This window comes from Leptonotus elevatus, chromosome 8, assembly GCF_054856555.1.
Source record: "Leptonotus elevatus isolate MCC_2025b chromosome 8, RoL_Lele_1.0, whole genome shotgun sequence".
Taxonomy (NCBI): domain Eukaryota; kingdom Metazoa; phylum Chordata; class Actinopteri; order Syngnathiformes; family Syngnathidae; genus Leptonotus; species Leptonotus elevatus.
The window spans coordinates 7,256,964-7,272,526 of record NC_141246.1 but is presented as its reverse complement, the minus strand read 5'-3'; the positions used below and the strand labels follow the sequence as shown (position 1 = coordinate 7,272,526).

General features: G+C 40.2%; 3 protein-coding genes across 4 annotated transcripts in view; all 3 read left to right on the top strand.

Annotated features, from left to right (window-relative positions):
- Positions 1 to 3,121, top strand: part of dnhd1 (dynein heavy chain domain 1) — a 28,364-nt gene extending 25,243 nt beyond the window's left edge. Inside the window, exons 43-45 of the mRNA XM_086081876.1 lie at positions 739 to 885; positions 1,155 to 1,771; positions 2,681 to 3,121. Of these exons, the coding sequence (XP_085938002.1) occupies positions 739 to 885; positions 1,155 to 1,771; positions 2,681 to 3,049 (1,133 nt within the window). The 3' untranslated portion in view covers positions 3,050 to 3,121. The remainder of the gene's footprint in view (positions 1 to 738; positions 886 to 1,154; positions 1,772 to 2,680) is intronic.
- fam20cl (family with sequence similarity 20 member C, like) overlaps positions 1 to 6,001 on the top strand; it is a 36,446-nt gene extending 30,445 nt beyond the window's left edge. For both annotated transcript variants that reach the window (XM_086081864.1, XM_086081863.1), the window contains 3 exons: positions 4,018 to 4,099; positions 4,175 to 4,234; positions 5,450 to 6,001. In XM_086081864.1, the coding sequence (XP_085937990.1) occupies positions 4,018 to 4,099; positions 4,175 to 4,234; positions 5,450 to 5,723 (416 nt within the window). In that variant the 3' untranslated portion in view covers positions 5,724 to 6,001. The remainder of the gene's footprint in view (positions 1 to 4,017; positions 4,100 to 4,174; positions 4,235 to 5,449) is intronic.
- A 1,167-nt stretch (positions 6,002 to 7,168) lies between these two features.
- On the top strand, positions 7,169 to 15,451 carry baiap2l2b (BAR/IMD domain containing adaptor protein 2 like 2b). The gene is made up of 14 exons (XM_086081866.1): positions 7,169 to 7,438; positions 7,536 to 7,611; positions 7,844 to 7,930; positions 9,226 to 9,287; positions 10,325 to 10,396; positions 10,467 to 10,556; positions 10,664 to 10,795; positions 10,984 to 11,088; positions 11,191 to 11,293; positions 12,601 to 12,808; positions 13,490 to 13,540; positions 13,613 to 13,940; positions 14,016 to 14,059; positions 15,034 to 15,451. Exons 1-14 carry the CDS (start codon positions 7,385 to 7,387, stop codon positions 15,107 to 15,109), a joined length of 1,488 nt encoding a protein of 495 aa, XP_085937992.1. The 5' UTR covers positions 7,169 to 7,384; the 3' UTR covers positions 15,110 to 15,451.
- The last annotated feature ends 112 nt before the right edge of the window (positions 15,452 to 15,563 follow it).

Genomic DNA, 15,563 nt, shown 5'->3' with positions numbered 1-15,563 from the left:
TACTGAAACACTAGCCTAGCCTTACACACTACTGGTATCCGTATTTCAGTATGATGTGTGATAGAATTTCAGTAGTGTATGTGTGCTAAAATAATTCAATACTTGAGAGCATTTCATCAGTGTATATGAGAGAAGAGAATTTTAGTAAAGTGTAGTATTCTACTAGAATCAGTAGTGAGTGTGATATGTGTGAAAGTGTTGTAGCAGTTTACGTGAGCAAAAAATATTTCAGTATCTGTTTGAGAGCATTCCAGAAGTCTTCGTGAATGTGAGTCCAAAAAATTCTGTCAAAGCATTTCAGTAGTGTGTGTGTGAGAGCGTTTAAGTAGCATTTAAGAGCTTGTCAGTAGTGAATGTGAACGGGGGAAAAATTAGTAGTATTTGTGAGAGTATTTTAGTTGTGTGTGGGAGAGTTTTTTCTGCACTGTGTATATACGTGTGATCGTTTTAATAGTACATGTGAGAGCTTTCTGTTGTGTGTGATAATGTTTCAGTAGTGTATGTGGTCAAAACTAATTTCAGACGTGGGAGTGAGAGCATTTGCTATTGTGTGATGGAGTTCCAGTTAAAAAAAAAAAAAAAAAGAGTAATTTGGATGTGAGCATTTCAGTAGTGTGTGAGAGGGAATCCTGAATTATGTGCCTGGTGACCCCTCATTTCAAACTGTGCTCAAGTTGACTCACTGTGATTGTTTAAGCAAGTTGATTCTTATTTGTATTTCCTTATTTTAATTTCTAGTCAACCTTGTGCATGGCGGCCATGTTTTGGAGTCTGCGGATTCCGAGGTGGTGCATAACACAGCAGAATCCTGCTTCAGCACAGCGCCACCTATGGCCAGCGGACCACACATACTCGCCAATGAGATCATCAGCACTGAGCACCACGGTAACATGACAGCTTGCAATTGTTTTGAATGAGTCAAGTTGAAGAATGCTTGATGCATGATGGCATTAGCAACTGTGCTAGCATACGCAGCGTACAATATCTCTGTCAGTCAACTAAGGCTGGGCAATATGGTCTGAAAAGAAAAGAATAGATTTTGTTCACAGTAATCCAGTTACTGATTTTTTTTTTGTCCTATGCCAATATAAAAAGAAAACTGCATGTACATAATTTGAAAAAAGTTTGTATGTATTTTTATTTCATGCTTTTAGATTTTGCCAAACTCCAACGAATGGTGGATCGACAGCTTCTGCGTGCCATGGCTATCAGCGAACCTCTTCTGTTGGGATTCAGTGCTGACGTGGAAGCTGAAATACTGAAAGTCAACAGTCACAATCTGAACAAGATGCTCCATGCCTCACAGATTCCTCAAGGGCTTGCTGCATTTCCTAGCAGTGTGCTGGCGGTGCTGCCAGAATTTAGCCAGGCCCGAGAGCATCTGCATACGCTGCAGGATTACATCACACACCAAAACGAAATCCGATCGAGAAACGCCGGAGCTGTTTTCCAGAGTCCTCTTTATGACTTCCTACTGGACGAGTGGCAAGAGCTGAGTGAATCGGTGTCCTTGCTGCTCTCTCGGCTCCAACAGCCACTTCGATACATGACGGCGACCTTTCTGTCCCTCCCCACACTCACCGCATTGTCGCGTTTGCAGAGGCGGGCAGAGCTGCTCAGCGCTTATGTGTGGCGCGACAACGATACGGCGCCTCGCGCTGCCTACCGGCTGTCTGCTTTCGCCAATGCCAAGGGCTTCCTGGTGGCACTGATGAGAAAAGCCGCTCAAGTGCATCATAAGTACATCAGTGATATCGTTCTACACCTTGAGGTAAAGCTTATTGATGTTGGAATGACACTGAAACCGATTTTAAAGTTGCAAGAAAAAGTAATGGTTTAGCAATGGTTAAATGAAATCGAGTTCATCCTGAAATCTGGATTTCAAAAGTGTGTGAATGCTTAATTTTCCTTAAAAAAAAAATTGGGTTGAATTTTTACGACGGCGTATTAGGGCCACGTATAAATATATATTTTTAAAGGTTGGGGGCAATATTCTGAAAATATTACTTTTAGTTATTTTTTCAGAATATCGCCCCCAACCTTTAAAAAAAAAAATGTTTATAAAAACTTGTACATTTGCGACTTAAGTGGCAAATTTGCACCTTTATAAAGTGGCAAATTTGTGAGTTTTTTTTCTCTGAATATTACCCCCCTCCTCCTGAAATAATAATAATAATAATACGTGACCCTAATGTGCCGTCATAAATTTGGGCCACTTGATAGGGTGTTGAACTTTATAGTTCCATTGTTTTGCCAGATACCCTTTTAATAAGCATCACAACAAATTAAATGATCGTGGAAAGCTAGTTTAACTCAAAAGTGAAACTTTTATTATAGATTCACAATGAAATACTGTAGTTCATGATTTTGTTTTATTTTGTATAATATTGATGATTGTAGCTGAAGTCAACATTCCGATGTGCAATGACCGCATCATGTATGAGTTTCACTTTATTAATTAAAAAAAAAAATCTATCGAAGTAAATGAACTTCTCTATGATATTCTGATTTATTCAAATCCACCTGTCTAGTTTTCTCTCAACAGAAGAATAAGGAATACATTTGAAGAGAGTTTATATAGTGACAACAAACTCACATGTACCTCGGCCATCGAAGCTCTGATATAGCATCCCTATCACCTTTCGATAACGAGACGATAACCTTCTTCTCATCCTTCCAGGTTCGTGACGATCCATTATTCACCCCACGTCCAAAGGATATTGTGGACTTGTGCGGCCTGGAACTAAGAGGAGCGTTATGGGACTTGAAGAGGACGGCCTTACAAAAATCTCTCTCTCCGCAGCCCAGCTCCATGCCTCTCATTTGCGTCACTGCACAAGTGAAAGATGAATACTTCCCGCGGCATCTAAAGGCCGATCAAGTTTATCACTGTCCGATTTATCTGGAGGACTTGGACACTGGAGAGGAGGGGCGAGATGACTTTAGCATAGTCGCAACAGTTCCGCTTCCCACCGAGTTAGAGCCTTCCTTGTGTAGTTTACGGAAGGTTCGGCTCGTGAGTAGGCTTGGTGATGCACTGGATTATTAGTAGCCTTTTACACAAAGATCCCGTAAAAGCACTGCATCTGAGCGGTAACAGTAGACAAGAGTCTCAAATACTTCTTTCAACCCAGCACTCTAAAAACAGTTGGGTCAAAAATAACCCAACTATGGGCCAAAAAGGGATTTGGGTTCAAATTGACCCAAGGGGGAGGTGAGTCCTTTTTTGACCCATAGTTGGGTTGTTTTTGACCCAACTGTTTTTAGAGTGCTGGGTTGAAGGATGTATTGGGTTAAATGCTTAGAGTCAATTTGACCCAATAATTTGGGTAAAACTGACTCAATTGGGGTTGGTCTCTTTGTAACCCATAGTTAGGTTATTTTTGACCCACAACAGTGGGTGAAATGAGTTCCAGGTGGTAAACTTGGCGACTGTGTTACTACTTTTAATAAATTTCGTGTTCAACTCGCATTCCTAACTACGCACTTTTACAGCGTCTAGAGATACAACATTGAATTGTTCAACTGAAATCTTTTTCTTTTTTTTGTACAATGTCATTTATTCATAACCCTAAATATATGAATGTGGCACACTAGCTTTGGAATCAGTTTGTCCATGTTGCGTTTTCATTAAAAAGGTTGCCTTGTCATAATGATAACTGACGAGCATTTTGTTTGATTTATTACAAACCAGCTGAGACACCACCCGTGCCTTTTACTGGACTGTCAGAGTTCAATTTGAAATTACAGCTATTACTCATTTAAATAATGATTGATAACGCATCACTTCCTTTTTCTGACCATTTATCATCCGAGGCTGGAGTAATAGATCTTTGCAACTTTGCAGGTAAACAGGAAACCTTCCCATATTTAATTTCTCTCCCCAAGTTTACTGACCGTGTTTTTTTCAAAAGTCCATGGTTCGTTAGTGATGTGGTGTAATGGTGCTGCAATCCCCTTTTCAGTATGATGAATGACTCCTCAATCCAAGTCCTGCTCTTCTGACTCATCCTCTAGGCAACATGGACAGACACCACTACGAAACGTTCGAGAAGTTCGGCAATGACACTTTCCTGCTGCACCTCGACAACGGCCGGGCGTAAGTGCAGAATTTCTAACGTGTCCGTGCCGTTTGCTCAAGCGACTTTATGCTGTCACTGTGTTGTCGATGTAGATTCGGGCGCCACTCCAAAGACGAGCCGTCCATCTTGGTGCCATTAGAGCAGTGTTGCAGGTACAAATGTGAAGTACATTATTACAATTTTGCTGCTGTAACTTGCCACCTTTCACTTCTGATTAGCAACAGACTTTAAAAAATATATATTATTAAAGATGAACTACTGAATGTTGATCATCATCCATTGAGGGATGCGGGGTAGACCTTAATTTTTTTTCAAATTTCAAAGTAATTGGATTTGGGTTTGAATCCCGTTGGAACCTGCTTATATAGAAATTTTGCTTAAAGGGGAATTCAACCCCCAATTTTTTTTTTGACAATAATATTTTCTCTGCAACCCCACTAGTCTAAATATGGTATTCTAGGTAATATTGTGTTAGTGGAATATGAGTTAAGCAGAAAAATCCAGCCGTTTTTATCCATCTCAGGGGGCGGCCATTTTGCCACTTGCTGTCAACAGAAGATGACATCAATGTTGCTCAGGTCTCAGGTAACAACGAAGCACAGCACAGCTTCAGAACACAGGTGCACTGTGTGATTGGTCGTTTCCTGAGCATCTGCGATGTCATCTTCAGTCGACAGCAAGTGGCAAAATGGCTGCCTTGAGATGGATAAAAATGACTGAATTTTGCTTCATATTACACAAATGTAATATTAATCAGAATGTCATGTTTAGACCAGTGAGGTCACATATACCTTATTATTGTCAAGAAGTGTTTAAAGTTGACTTCCACTTTAACTCATTCACTGCCATTGACGGCTATAGACTTCGAAAAATCATTTGAACTATTTCTATTAGTTTAACATTTTTTTCCACTTTTGTTAACAAGAGTATAAAAACCTAGAAAAAAAAATATTGTACATTTGGAACAGATATACAATTTGTGATTAATTGTGAGTTAACTATTTACTATATATTTATTTATAAACTAATAAAAATGTTAATTGGCTGACGCCCCTAATTTTGGTAATCTTTTCTTTTTTTCTTTAAAACAAAAAAAAAGATTATTTAAAAAAATGTTTACGAAAGTGGAAAAAATGTTAAAATGAATTTTTGACGTTTAAAGGCGTCAATGGCAGTGAATGAGTTAATTGTTCTGCATGTCACTATACGATGTGTGCATAGGGTCAAAAATAAATGACTCATTGTTGGTTAAAATTACATGATGAGTTCTCGTGGTTGTGAAATGCTGCTTTAGAAGTTCCGTTAAAATGTTTAATCTCTTATCTGACCCTAGTTTCCTCCTCTCTCTCATCCCCTTGCTCTTCTAGAATCCGTCGTTCCACCTGGCTACGCCTGCGCCTCCTTTCCCAGCCGCAGTATCGCCTCAGCGATGTCATGCGGGCCTCGCTTTCCCACGACCCTCTGCACGGCGCGGCCCCGCTGCTGACGGAGCCCCACCTCGCCGCCTTGGATCGGCGCTTGAAAACCGTGCTGGATGCCGTAAGTCGTTGTGTGGAGAAGCACAGTGAGGGCGGGGCTGACGAGGTCATGTACGATGACATCAGCCAACCAGAGGACATGAAAACTCGTCATACCCAGTGATTTGATACGTTATACAATTTGAGGAAGACAAGGAGGCTTCGAGCGCTTTATTGCCTCTCCCAGTCAAAGGTTATTGTCATCCTATCATTTAAAACAACCACATGACTTTGCCTTAGGGAAGTCCGCTAGCTTCCTGCTAACACAAATTGCTCTAGTGTTCATCGGGGTAACGAAACTAGCACCAATATATTTGTTATACACTAAGCAGTTGATATTTGAGCACAAATGGTAAATAACTTCTACTACTGCAACTGAGTTGTAAAACTTTGTTTGCATCTGTATGTCTGTTGTATAATGCCCCCTGGTGGCCAACCCATGCTTACCAAAATAAGCACTATGGGGCTGCACTATGCCATTTCCATGTATTTTATTTTAACCACTATCATTTTGCATTTTTAGAAAGACATAATTTATTGTCATGTAGCAATTCAGTGCATTTTTTTATATTCTCACATACAGTAAAATATTTGGTCCCCCGGGCATTATCGCCATTGTCGTTCACATAAAAAGTATTTGATGAGACTAAGGTCAGGAATTTTCAGCTCTTCCCAAACAAAGTCATTCAAGCATCGCTTTGTACACCTTGCTTTGTGCTCTGGAACACATGCACATGTTGTTTTGACAGTCAGTTGAATAAAAGTGTGTAGCTTTTTCAATATAGTGTATTTTGTGTTCAATGTAGTAGTTGTATAGCTGGAAAGAAAATAGTTTCTTTTTTTCTTTTAATTAAATATCTGTATTTAGTCAGATACATTCATATTTGATGATTGCAAATCCATGACCGCTTTATGGCTCTTTTAAAACCTTGCCTTGGACACGTTTTTGTTGAAATATCGCAAGGATCAAGATTATGTCACACTTTACCACCCATATTTTTTTCTCTCTCACTGAAATTAACTTTGGCAGCCCCTCGTAGTTATTAGCATGTCTGCCTCATGGTTCTTAGGTTCGGGGTCTGAATTTTATTCCTGTGTTTAGTTTTGGTATTACTGTTCAATGTATTTATTTATTTAAGTTATTGTTGCTAATGTATTAGCATCTGCATCTAATTGAGAGTAGTAAGAGTTTCAACTGAGGCCCTAATGAGGACAAGCACTATGGGAATTGGATGAAGCCTGTTTTGAGGGGTAATGACCAGCAAACCTTTTCTGAGCTTTGAGTATTTTACATTCCCTCGCGAAGGCTTAAAAGTTGGTTTAAAGACTCTTAGTTACCCTTGAAGCACTGTTACCACTATTTTTTATGTGTATAATAAAGTCAGTAGTTTTCATCACAAAAGGTAATGAGGCTGCTTCGCAGCTCGTTGGCTCGCTGGCTGTCTTCTGCCTCCTTTCCTTTCAGGCATGCTAATCAATAATTCACCTGGCAGCTCATATCGATGGCACCTGCTCCCTTTTCTCTCGCCCTCGACCGCTTGCCCGCTCTAATCCACAGGCTGAGCTGAATTTTTAACGCAAGTACATCTGGTCAAGGGCAGAAAAGGGATTTTTTTTTCTTTTTAAAGTTTGTGTCTGTCAGACAGGTGTTCTCGGTTTTTGGACCATTTTGAAGGCGAGTAGAATCGAAGTAAAGGTGACTTTTGACGTTTGAATGGGCGTCCAGACTCCTCTCTTGAAGCTGTTACATATTTGAATTTCATATTTGCTCTCCCGTCGGGCACCATGTCAGGAACCAGCAGTGACCAGCTGCACAGATCCACCTTATCCGTCTATTCTGTGAGTTCCAATTTTGTATTCTGACTCTGTAACACATTTTGGCTTTCGACTCGAGAGCAGAACTCACGTACGTTCATGCTTGTTTTTCTTACTGCAGAATCTGATGGAACAATTCAACCCTGGCCTTCAGAAGCTCGTTGCGTTGGGTAACAGCTATGTCAAAGCTTTCCAGGGTATGTTTTTAATGAACAAGTGTAACAACGAAGAACAGTTAAAAATGTGTGAGTCTGTCCATTTTCAGTTTTTAGAGTGTTATTTGTGTAACGTGGGAGTAGTTGGTTGACACATCTGCACATTTATTCTTCGTAATGAAGTTGCACATTTGTATTTTGTAGTAATGAGCTCAGAGTTTCCAACATGGTGTTACCGTTTTTCGTTTTCTGTGTATTTTTTTTTTTTTAACAGCATTAGCTGTTTGTAGTGAGGCCTACTTCAGTGCTGTAGCCAAGATGGGCGACCAGGCAATTCACACACTATCTTCCCGCTCTCTCGGTAAGTTATGAAAGTAGACAACAATCAACAACAAAAATCCTTATTATAATGCTGACCGTTTTTATCCCACTTACTTACCTTGTCATGACTGTGCACTTCTGTGAGCGCTTGAGTGCCCTACAGTATTTTCCACTAGTGTCACTTTCACTATGACCACCGGGACATGTCATTGTATTTAGTCCCACGTGCTTCTGGTGCTTTAGCTCATTTGAGAAGGTCAGCGTGCCGCAGTTTGATGGAGCGGTCCTGTTGAGTGACGTGAGCTAAATTATTGATGGGGAGGGGCAGCGTTTTTTTTTTGTTTTTTTTTTTAGAAGTGCTCACTCATTCAGTCCCAATACCTGCGTCCTCACCAGCAGCACATTGTTTTTGAAGGGTTCAACTTAACATTTGGTCGGTGACCTTTTTTGGGGATTTCATCACTTTTTGAATTATTTATTTATTTGCAAAGCATGTCACATGTCATTCTGCACGTCAACGAAGAAAATTAACTGCAAGAAACATTTTCATTAATGAAATTAAATAGAAGCGGAAATGTTTATTTTATTATTATTATTTTTTTTTTAAACAAGTAACTTAATCGACAACTTAAAAAAGCACATTTCCTTCATTTTTTTTCAGTTAATGTCATGCAAGAGTTTCTGAGTTATTTTTCAATGTATTTTGTTATTGGGGTACATCCGTAGCTACAAAAGAATCAAGTTAAGTTGTTTGAGAATTGCAGTTTACTTTATTGCACAATACTTAGTGAACTTTCTTTTAATCTTGAACTTGACAAATACAATATATATATCTCTTTAAAAACAAACTAAAACTAATACTAAAACGTGTACAAATTAAACTAAAATAAAGCCTTTTCAAAAATATTAAACTAATTAACAAACTTGCTCTAAAAACTGATTAAAACTAACTGAATTAAAAAACAACAAATGTCCAAATAAAATAACAGCTATCTATTATAAACTATAAACCATTATATGACTTGTCTGCCTCTATCTACTCTGTCTTCACACATTCAAAAAACATTCTTGATAAAAGGAGTAATTATTATTTGTATTTTAGTTTAATATTTTCAGTGTTGTTCATGCTCGTTCGGTTCATTGAAGACTCAGAGAGTGAAAGGTTGTCTATTCGTGCCCTACGATTGTCTAGCGACCAATCCAGGATGTTCCCCACTCTCGCCCCAAGTCAGCTAGGATAGGCTCCAGTTCACCTGTGACCATAATGAGGTCAAGCACAAATGGTTGGATTGGATGTCATAATAGTAACTGAAGTTGTCCGTGGTCCTGTTTCAGGGGATGTCCTGATCCAGATATCTGAGACACAACGGAGACTCACTGCTGAGATGGAGGGAGTGGTCAGTACACATAATACACGTTCACATGCTTAACTCATTTGCTCCCAAAAACGTATATACACATTCTATTTTTAATGTTTTAGTGTCCCAAAGACGTATTTCAACGTTTTTATGTTGTTGTTGTTTTTTATGCTAGCGCATACAGACGGTTTTGATGCAGTCTCTCAACTTCAGAGAAGGATTAAAGAAATGGTAGTTATTACAAATAAGCCCAGCAGGAGGCAGCAGAGCAAAATAGATAGAAAAAAGCTCATTTACCCACAGTTTTAAAAAGATTTGTGAATAATGATGAAACTTAGCTATATTTTAATGCTAATTGCTGCAAATTGGAGGGAATTGCAGTGGAGGGAATTGCTTCAGTGAAAATGACTGGGAGTGTTTGAGTTAAAGTGGTCAACATTAAACATTTCTTGACAATAATATGTTATATGTGACCTCATTAGTCTAAACATGACATTCTGAATAATATTACATTTGTGGAATATGAGTTATGAAGCAAAATGCCGCCATTTTTATCCATCTCAGGGGACGGCCATTTTGCCACTTGCTGTCCACTGGAGATGACATCACTGTTGCTCAGGCAACGACCAATCACAGCTCACCAGCTATCTGAAGCTGAACTGTTATTGGTTGTTGTTTGCTACTTGCTGTCCACTGAAGATGACATCACAGTTGCTCAAGGCTCAGACAACGACCAATCACAGCTCACCTGTTTTCTGAGGTTGAGCTGTGATTGGTTGTCATTTGAGACCTGAGCAACTGTGATGTCATTTTCAATCGACAGCAAGTGGTAAAATGGCCGCCTTCTGAAATTGATAAAAACTGCTGGATTTTGCTGCTTAACTCATATTCCGCAATATTAACCAAATTTATTTAAACTAGTGGGGCTGCATAGAACATATTATTGTCAAGAAAAAAAGGTTGACGTCCCCTTTAAGTCCACACTTGGGTCCTAATGACATGTACACATCTGTAGTTCCACTAAACCTGATGATGGAAACAAAGGACTACCGATGTTATCATTCTCCCTGCTACAGTTCCGATGGTTCCAGGTGGAAGTCCTACAAGCCATGGAGAAGAACGTCAAGTTGGATGAAGAGTACATCGACGTGAGGCTCAAAAATGGCTTTGTGGAAAAGTGAAAATGTGTTTTACTGAAGGTCACAGTGTGTTTTGTAGGGGAGCCGGCGAGTGTATGAACTGGAGGTGAGGAATCAAGCAGAGGCTTTGGAGAAACAGCTAAGAAGGGGAGCCTTCAGGGACTCTCTGGTAACATCTATGCGCAGATTTTGGGGGGGGGGCGATGTGCTTTGCTCATGAAGGGAATCCCACTTATATGAACAGAAACACAAGTTGTGTGTTGTTTGTGTTACTAGGAGAGCAGCGACTACATGCAGTACTTGAAGCAGAGCCAGCAGGAGATCCTGAAGGAGGAGGAGAGGAGATATCGTTTCCTGGCAGAGAAACACTGCGGTCTAACCCAGTCCCTTCTCTTCCTGGTTAACAAGGTAAGTGAGCACAAGTTGCAATGTTCTCACAAGCAATCTAATGCGTCTCAAGAAACTATTTGTCAAAGTCACAAACAAGCAAGGGCATGGCATTAATAAGCAAACAGCTTGCAGGCCTTTTTCTGCTTATTGCTGTTTGATCAGGCCAGGATTTAATGAGGTGATCACCTTTTCTCATTTGTATTCAGACAGGCATATCTCTCCAGCAAAAAGCAGAGGGATGGAAGGAGAAAGTCAATGAGACCAGAAGTTCCGGATCTCGAACTCCCACGAATTTGGACCAAGAGGCACAGGTATGAGTTATTCCCAATTCGGTCGAATTCTAGGTGCTATTTCTTCAACGGTGTATTGAGCAACTAGCGATGTATGTAACATAAACTTTCACGTCTCTGCAGTTGCGAGGGTCCGTGAGCTCCCTGCTGCAGACGGTAGCCAGAGACGACGACATGTCTTGGGCCAGGCGGGAGCAGCAGGCGCTGGGCAAGGTGCCCTCACGAGGTGGGCGTCCAGCAATTTTTGTAGCCAATGGCACAAATACTGGGATTGTGTTTGGTATTGTCATATTGTAACATATTAACTCATTCATTGACGGCTATAGACGTCAAACATTCCGTTTAACTATTTCTGTTAGTTAAATTTTTGTTAACAAGAGTATGAAAGCCTAGAATTATTTTAATTGTATTAGAACAGATTTAACATTTTTGATTAATCGTGAGAAGTCATGCGATTAATTAGGATTAAAAATTGTAATCGCCTGACGCCCCTAATTTTTAATTATCTTTTTTTTTTAAACAAAACAAATATATATATATATATATATATATATATATATATATATATATATATTTTTTTTTTTAAGGATTAAAAATTAGGGGCAGCAGGCAATTACAATTTGTAATTGTAAATATTCGCATTACTTCACTAGTTAACTCACGATTAATACCAAATTGTATATCTGTTCTAAATGTACAAAAAAATTCTAGGCTTTCTCTTGCTAACAAAAATGGAAAAAACATTTTTAAACTAATAGAAATAGTTCAAATTAATTTTTGACGTCTATTGCTGTCAATGGCAGTGAATGAGTTAATGGAGTGGGCTGCCAGTACTGCAAGTATTTGTGGAATTGTAGCTCTCTGGAGCAACCATTCTAGAATTTATTTTCAAAGGCATTGCTTTTGAAATGTTTTCCTTTATTGGCTATGGTGAAAAGTAACAATCATTAACTGATTGTTATTGTTTTAAAGCTGCTCAATGCAGGAAATTTATTTTCGACTGCCGTGTGTGGCCGGAAAATTAAACTGCACACTCTTTTCTTCACACTGCGACTTCACATCCACAGACTTAGGGCGGGAATTCGAACCCGAATCCAGTCTGAAAACTACCCAAAGAATCACTGAATCAAATGTTGTTTTTTTTTAATCTAGTGAAATCATTTGTTAAGCAGAGCTAGTTGAAGTTTTTTTTTAATCAAATATTTATTCAAGTACAATTTTTTATTAAAACCTAAGCCTGTAAAAAAAAGAAATTATGTTCAAACTGCATAATGTTACAGTGGCCTAAAGTTATTATTATATATTTGATATACATTTTAGGAATACAATCTCTGCCTTATTTTTGATGAACACAGTCCTATTATTTCTATTGTTGCAGACACAGTAAGCGCGTTGCTGCTCCCTGCTGGTTGAAGGCATGCGTAAATGTTCTCAATGTGGAAACCTTGTGTGAGCTTGCGTACTGGGTACAACCATGGGAAGCAGTTACTGCTCCTGCGTAATAATCTTTCTGTCCTCTCTCCAAAACTCAAGCACCATCACCCCTCCCCAGCCGCTCTCGCTCCAGCTCGGTGGGAGAATCTCTGGGTCTGCGTGGAGGGCGTCCAATGAAGGCCCTGGTGTCTCACCCCGCCTCATCCAACCCCAAGCTTCTGCCATTCAACCGGGGGGAGACGGTCACCGTGCTGGTCCAGGAACCGCGCAACGGCTGGTTGTACGGTCGCACCGACAGCAGCTTAAGGTGTGTGCGTCCTGGCTGGGAATGTGACAGTTTTGAAGAAATGAGTTGGCTTACCATCCACACAGTTTTATTCGAATTTTCAAGAAATGCAAAAATAAAACTGTATGGAAACGGCAGAAATTCGAAAAAGGGCCCAAAATTCGCCCCAAAAGTTTTTACACTTTGAGGCGGTGGATTTTGAAGCGTATCGAAAAAAGGAAAATGCGAATTTTGGCCATGGAAACAGGTTTTGCGAATAACCGCTGGCAAGACCGGATACGCGTCGCACATTTTGACCGGATATTACGTCACACGTTTGTCGATAAAGTAAGGTATGTTTGGGGGGACGACAAAACAGAAGTATTTCGGGAATTAATTAAAGAAGCGAATATAAATGCAATTTAGATGGAAAACAGCAAAGAAACGCTATCAAGAATTACAAAAGCAAACTCATACGACGTCATCGCACGGCGCAGTCGCTTCCTGGTCTTCTTCTTTTAAATTACTGGTGGATCACATCTCTATGGTGTATAGCGCCACCTACAGCGGCGGAGTCCCCTCTCAATATTGGCAAAAGAAGAACAGATGGAAACGGGCAGAAGTAGCATGTCCGTTTTTCGCATTTTCAGTAAATTTGCTTAAAAATTCGACAATTTGGACGGAAACCTGACTACTGTCTGTTGTTGTTCTGACTTTCTCCAGGCAGGGATGGTTTCCTGCTGCTTATGTGGGCCCCGTTGATGATTTCGACAGGTGATATCATTTGTGCAGCTTTTTCACTCACTCGCTACAGTCCACACATCTGACATTCTAACTTTTTCTCAGTGGCGATTCTCTCTGGAGTAGCAGTATGAACAACCTGCTGGACCCAGGCGACACCCAAAATGACCAATCGGAGAGCAGGAGCTACGGCGATGTCCCTCCGCCGGCCACGCCGAACCGCAGAGCGTCCGTAGACTTCCGCCCCGTCTCCCCGCTCCCCGAGAAGAAGGCTGAACACGTGGTGGAGACGAAACCTGTTCAGACAAAGACCGTATCTGAGGCACCGCCACCGCCGCCGCCTCCTCCGCCTCCTCTTCCTAAGAGCTTGAATCTCCAACGGGGCTCTGTGGATGTGGATTTGCGGCCGGTTTCTCCCGCGCCTGACGCACAGGTAATAGAAGATGGTGAAATGATCAACGATGTATATCATCTTCCCAAAAAAAAAGTGATTGAATCCTTTTTCTAGGCTTTATCACCAAACGGCCCACCTGAGAACCCTCTATTTCCAAGGTAATTCAATTGACAAGGCTTTGTTGCATTTATGTCCCACTAGTGTTGTGTCATTGTATTCGGTTTGTAAGTAGTACTCAAGTCTTAACCTTTTAAAGGCGCAGTGTGTAATAATTAGCGCCATCTAGTGGTGAACTGATAATTCATTCATTTGAACAAAAAAAAAAACACTATTGATTTAATAATATGCAAAAAAATATGTACTATATATAATCATAGGTCTAGTCACCAATAATTATATTACATGGCTAGAACATTACCTTACACGAGGTATAGTTGCCCACTTCCTGAACGTAGTTAGCCCTGATCACAGCTGATGTCAGACCTAATGGGTCGACCGCCGCTTACCTTCCTCAGCTGGGCTCCGCCCTCTGCTTTGCTCTCGCAAGCTTTTACTAGCTTCTTCCACTGCTATATAAATAAAGATGACTTGACTTGACTAGCCGCTCTTGTTAGCCACTCGATCCAGCTCAGGCTAACTCCCGCTAGCCGCTCTGGCTAACTCCGGCTCGCTCGGTCTTTCGGTGTCGCTTGCTGGGGTTCTCGCCGGCTGCCAAGATGCTTGCCTGCTAATGCTAAATAATAATTGGTGGTATGCTAGTGAAGTGTGGTCTCTCTGAATCAGTTTCAAGCATGTACTAGATTAATGTGGCATAAAACAAGCAAGTCAAGATGAGTCCTTCAAGTAGGCCTAAGTCAAATCAAGTCGTTACAATATATGTATATATAAGTCACACTTTTTTCATACCTCGAAAAGGCTCGGTTCCAAATGTAAACCGGTAAATCATGTAGTTCAAGTTGAGTCTTAAACTGTATACGTTTTAGCTAACAAAGTTCTAAAATCAGCGAGCTACCTTTGGAGACGAGGGGGGGTTGGTGTTACCTTTCCAACCAGCTCTGTGTGCGTGTGTACATAGACAATGGCAAATGCTGCGAGGGATTGTGTGACATTTTCCATCATCCTCTCATTTCAGAGGCACAAACCCGTTCGCCACCGTAAAGCTTCGCCCCACCAAGACAGATGACCGATCCGCCCCTCACATCCATTGATTGCACCAGGCCCAGGCTCAGGGTTTGTACGTGAGGCGGCAATGATGAGACAAAACTATGACGCATTGAATTTCATATTTATACAGATGTTATGTAGATTTGTTCTTCATTGGGGTGTTTTCACATGTATAAAGTGAAGTCTCGCTATTCTTGGTGATTAGCCCTCACACAAATAGCTAATTTGCCTATAGATCACATCACACATCTGTGGGTGTGCCCATGGCCGCCGATCTCTGTTTTCAATGTTTACATTTTAGTGCAGTACTCTTACATAAGACAAAAATAACACAGATACAGATTTATGTGTAAAGTATATACCGGAATATTATATTTATTGGTTATTGGTCGATTGTTGTCATGGTCTTTTATTTATATATATATATATATATATATATATATATATATATATATATATATAAATTACATATGCATTTTCTTAGATTTTTCTGTTTTG

Coding starts and splice junctions, on each gene's coding strand:
- baiap2l2b (XM_086081866.1), top strand. CDS start 7,385: ATGTCAGGAACCAGCAGTGACCAGCTGCACAGATCCACCTTATCCGTC. Junction 10,796..10,983: donor TTCTCTTCCTGGTTAACAAG/GTAAGTGAGCAC, acceptor ATTTGTATTCAG/ACAGGCATATCTCTCCAGCA. Junction 11,089..11,190: donor ATTTGGACCAAGAGGCACAG/GTATGAGTTATT, acceptor ACGTCTCTGCAG/TTGCGAGGGTCCGTGAGCTC.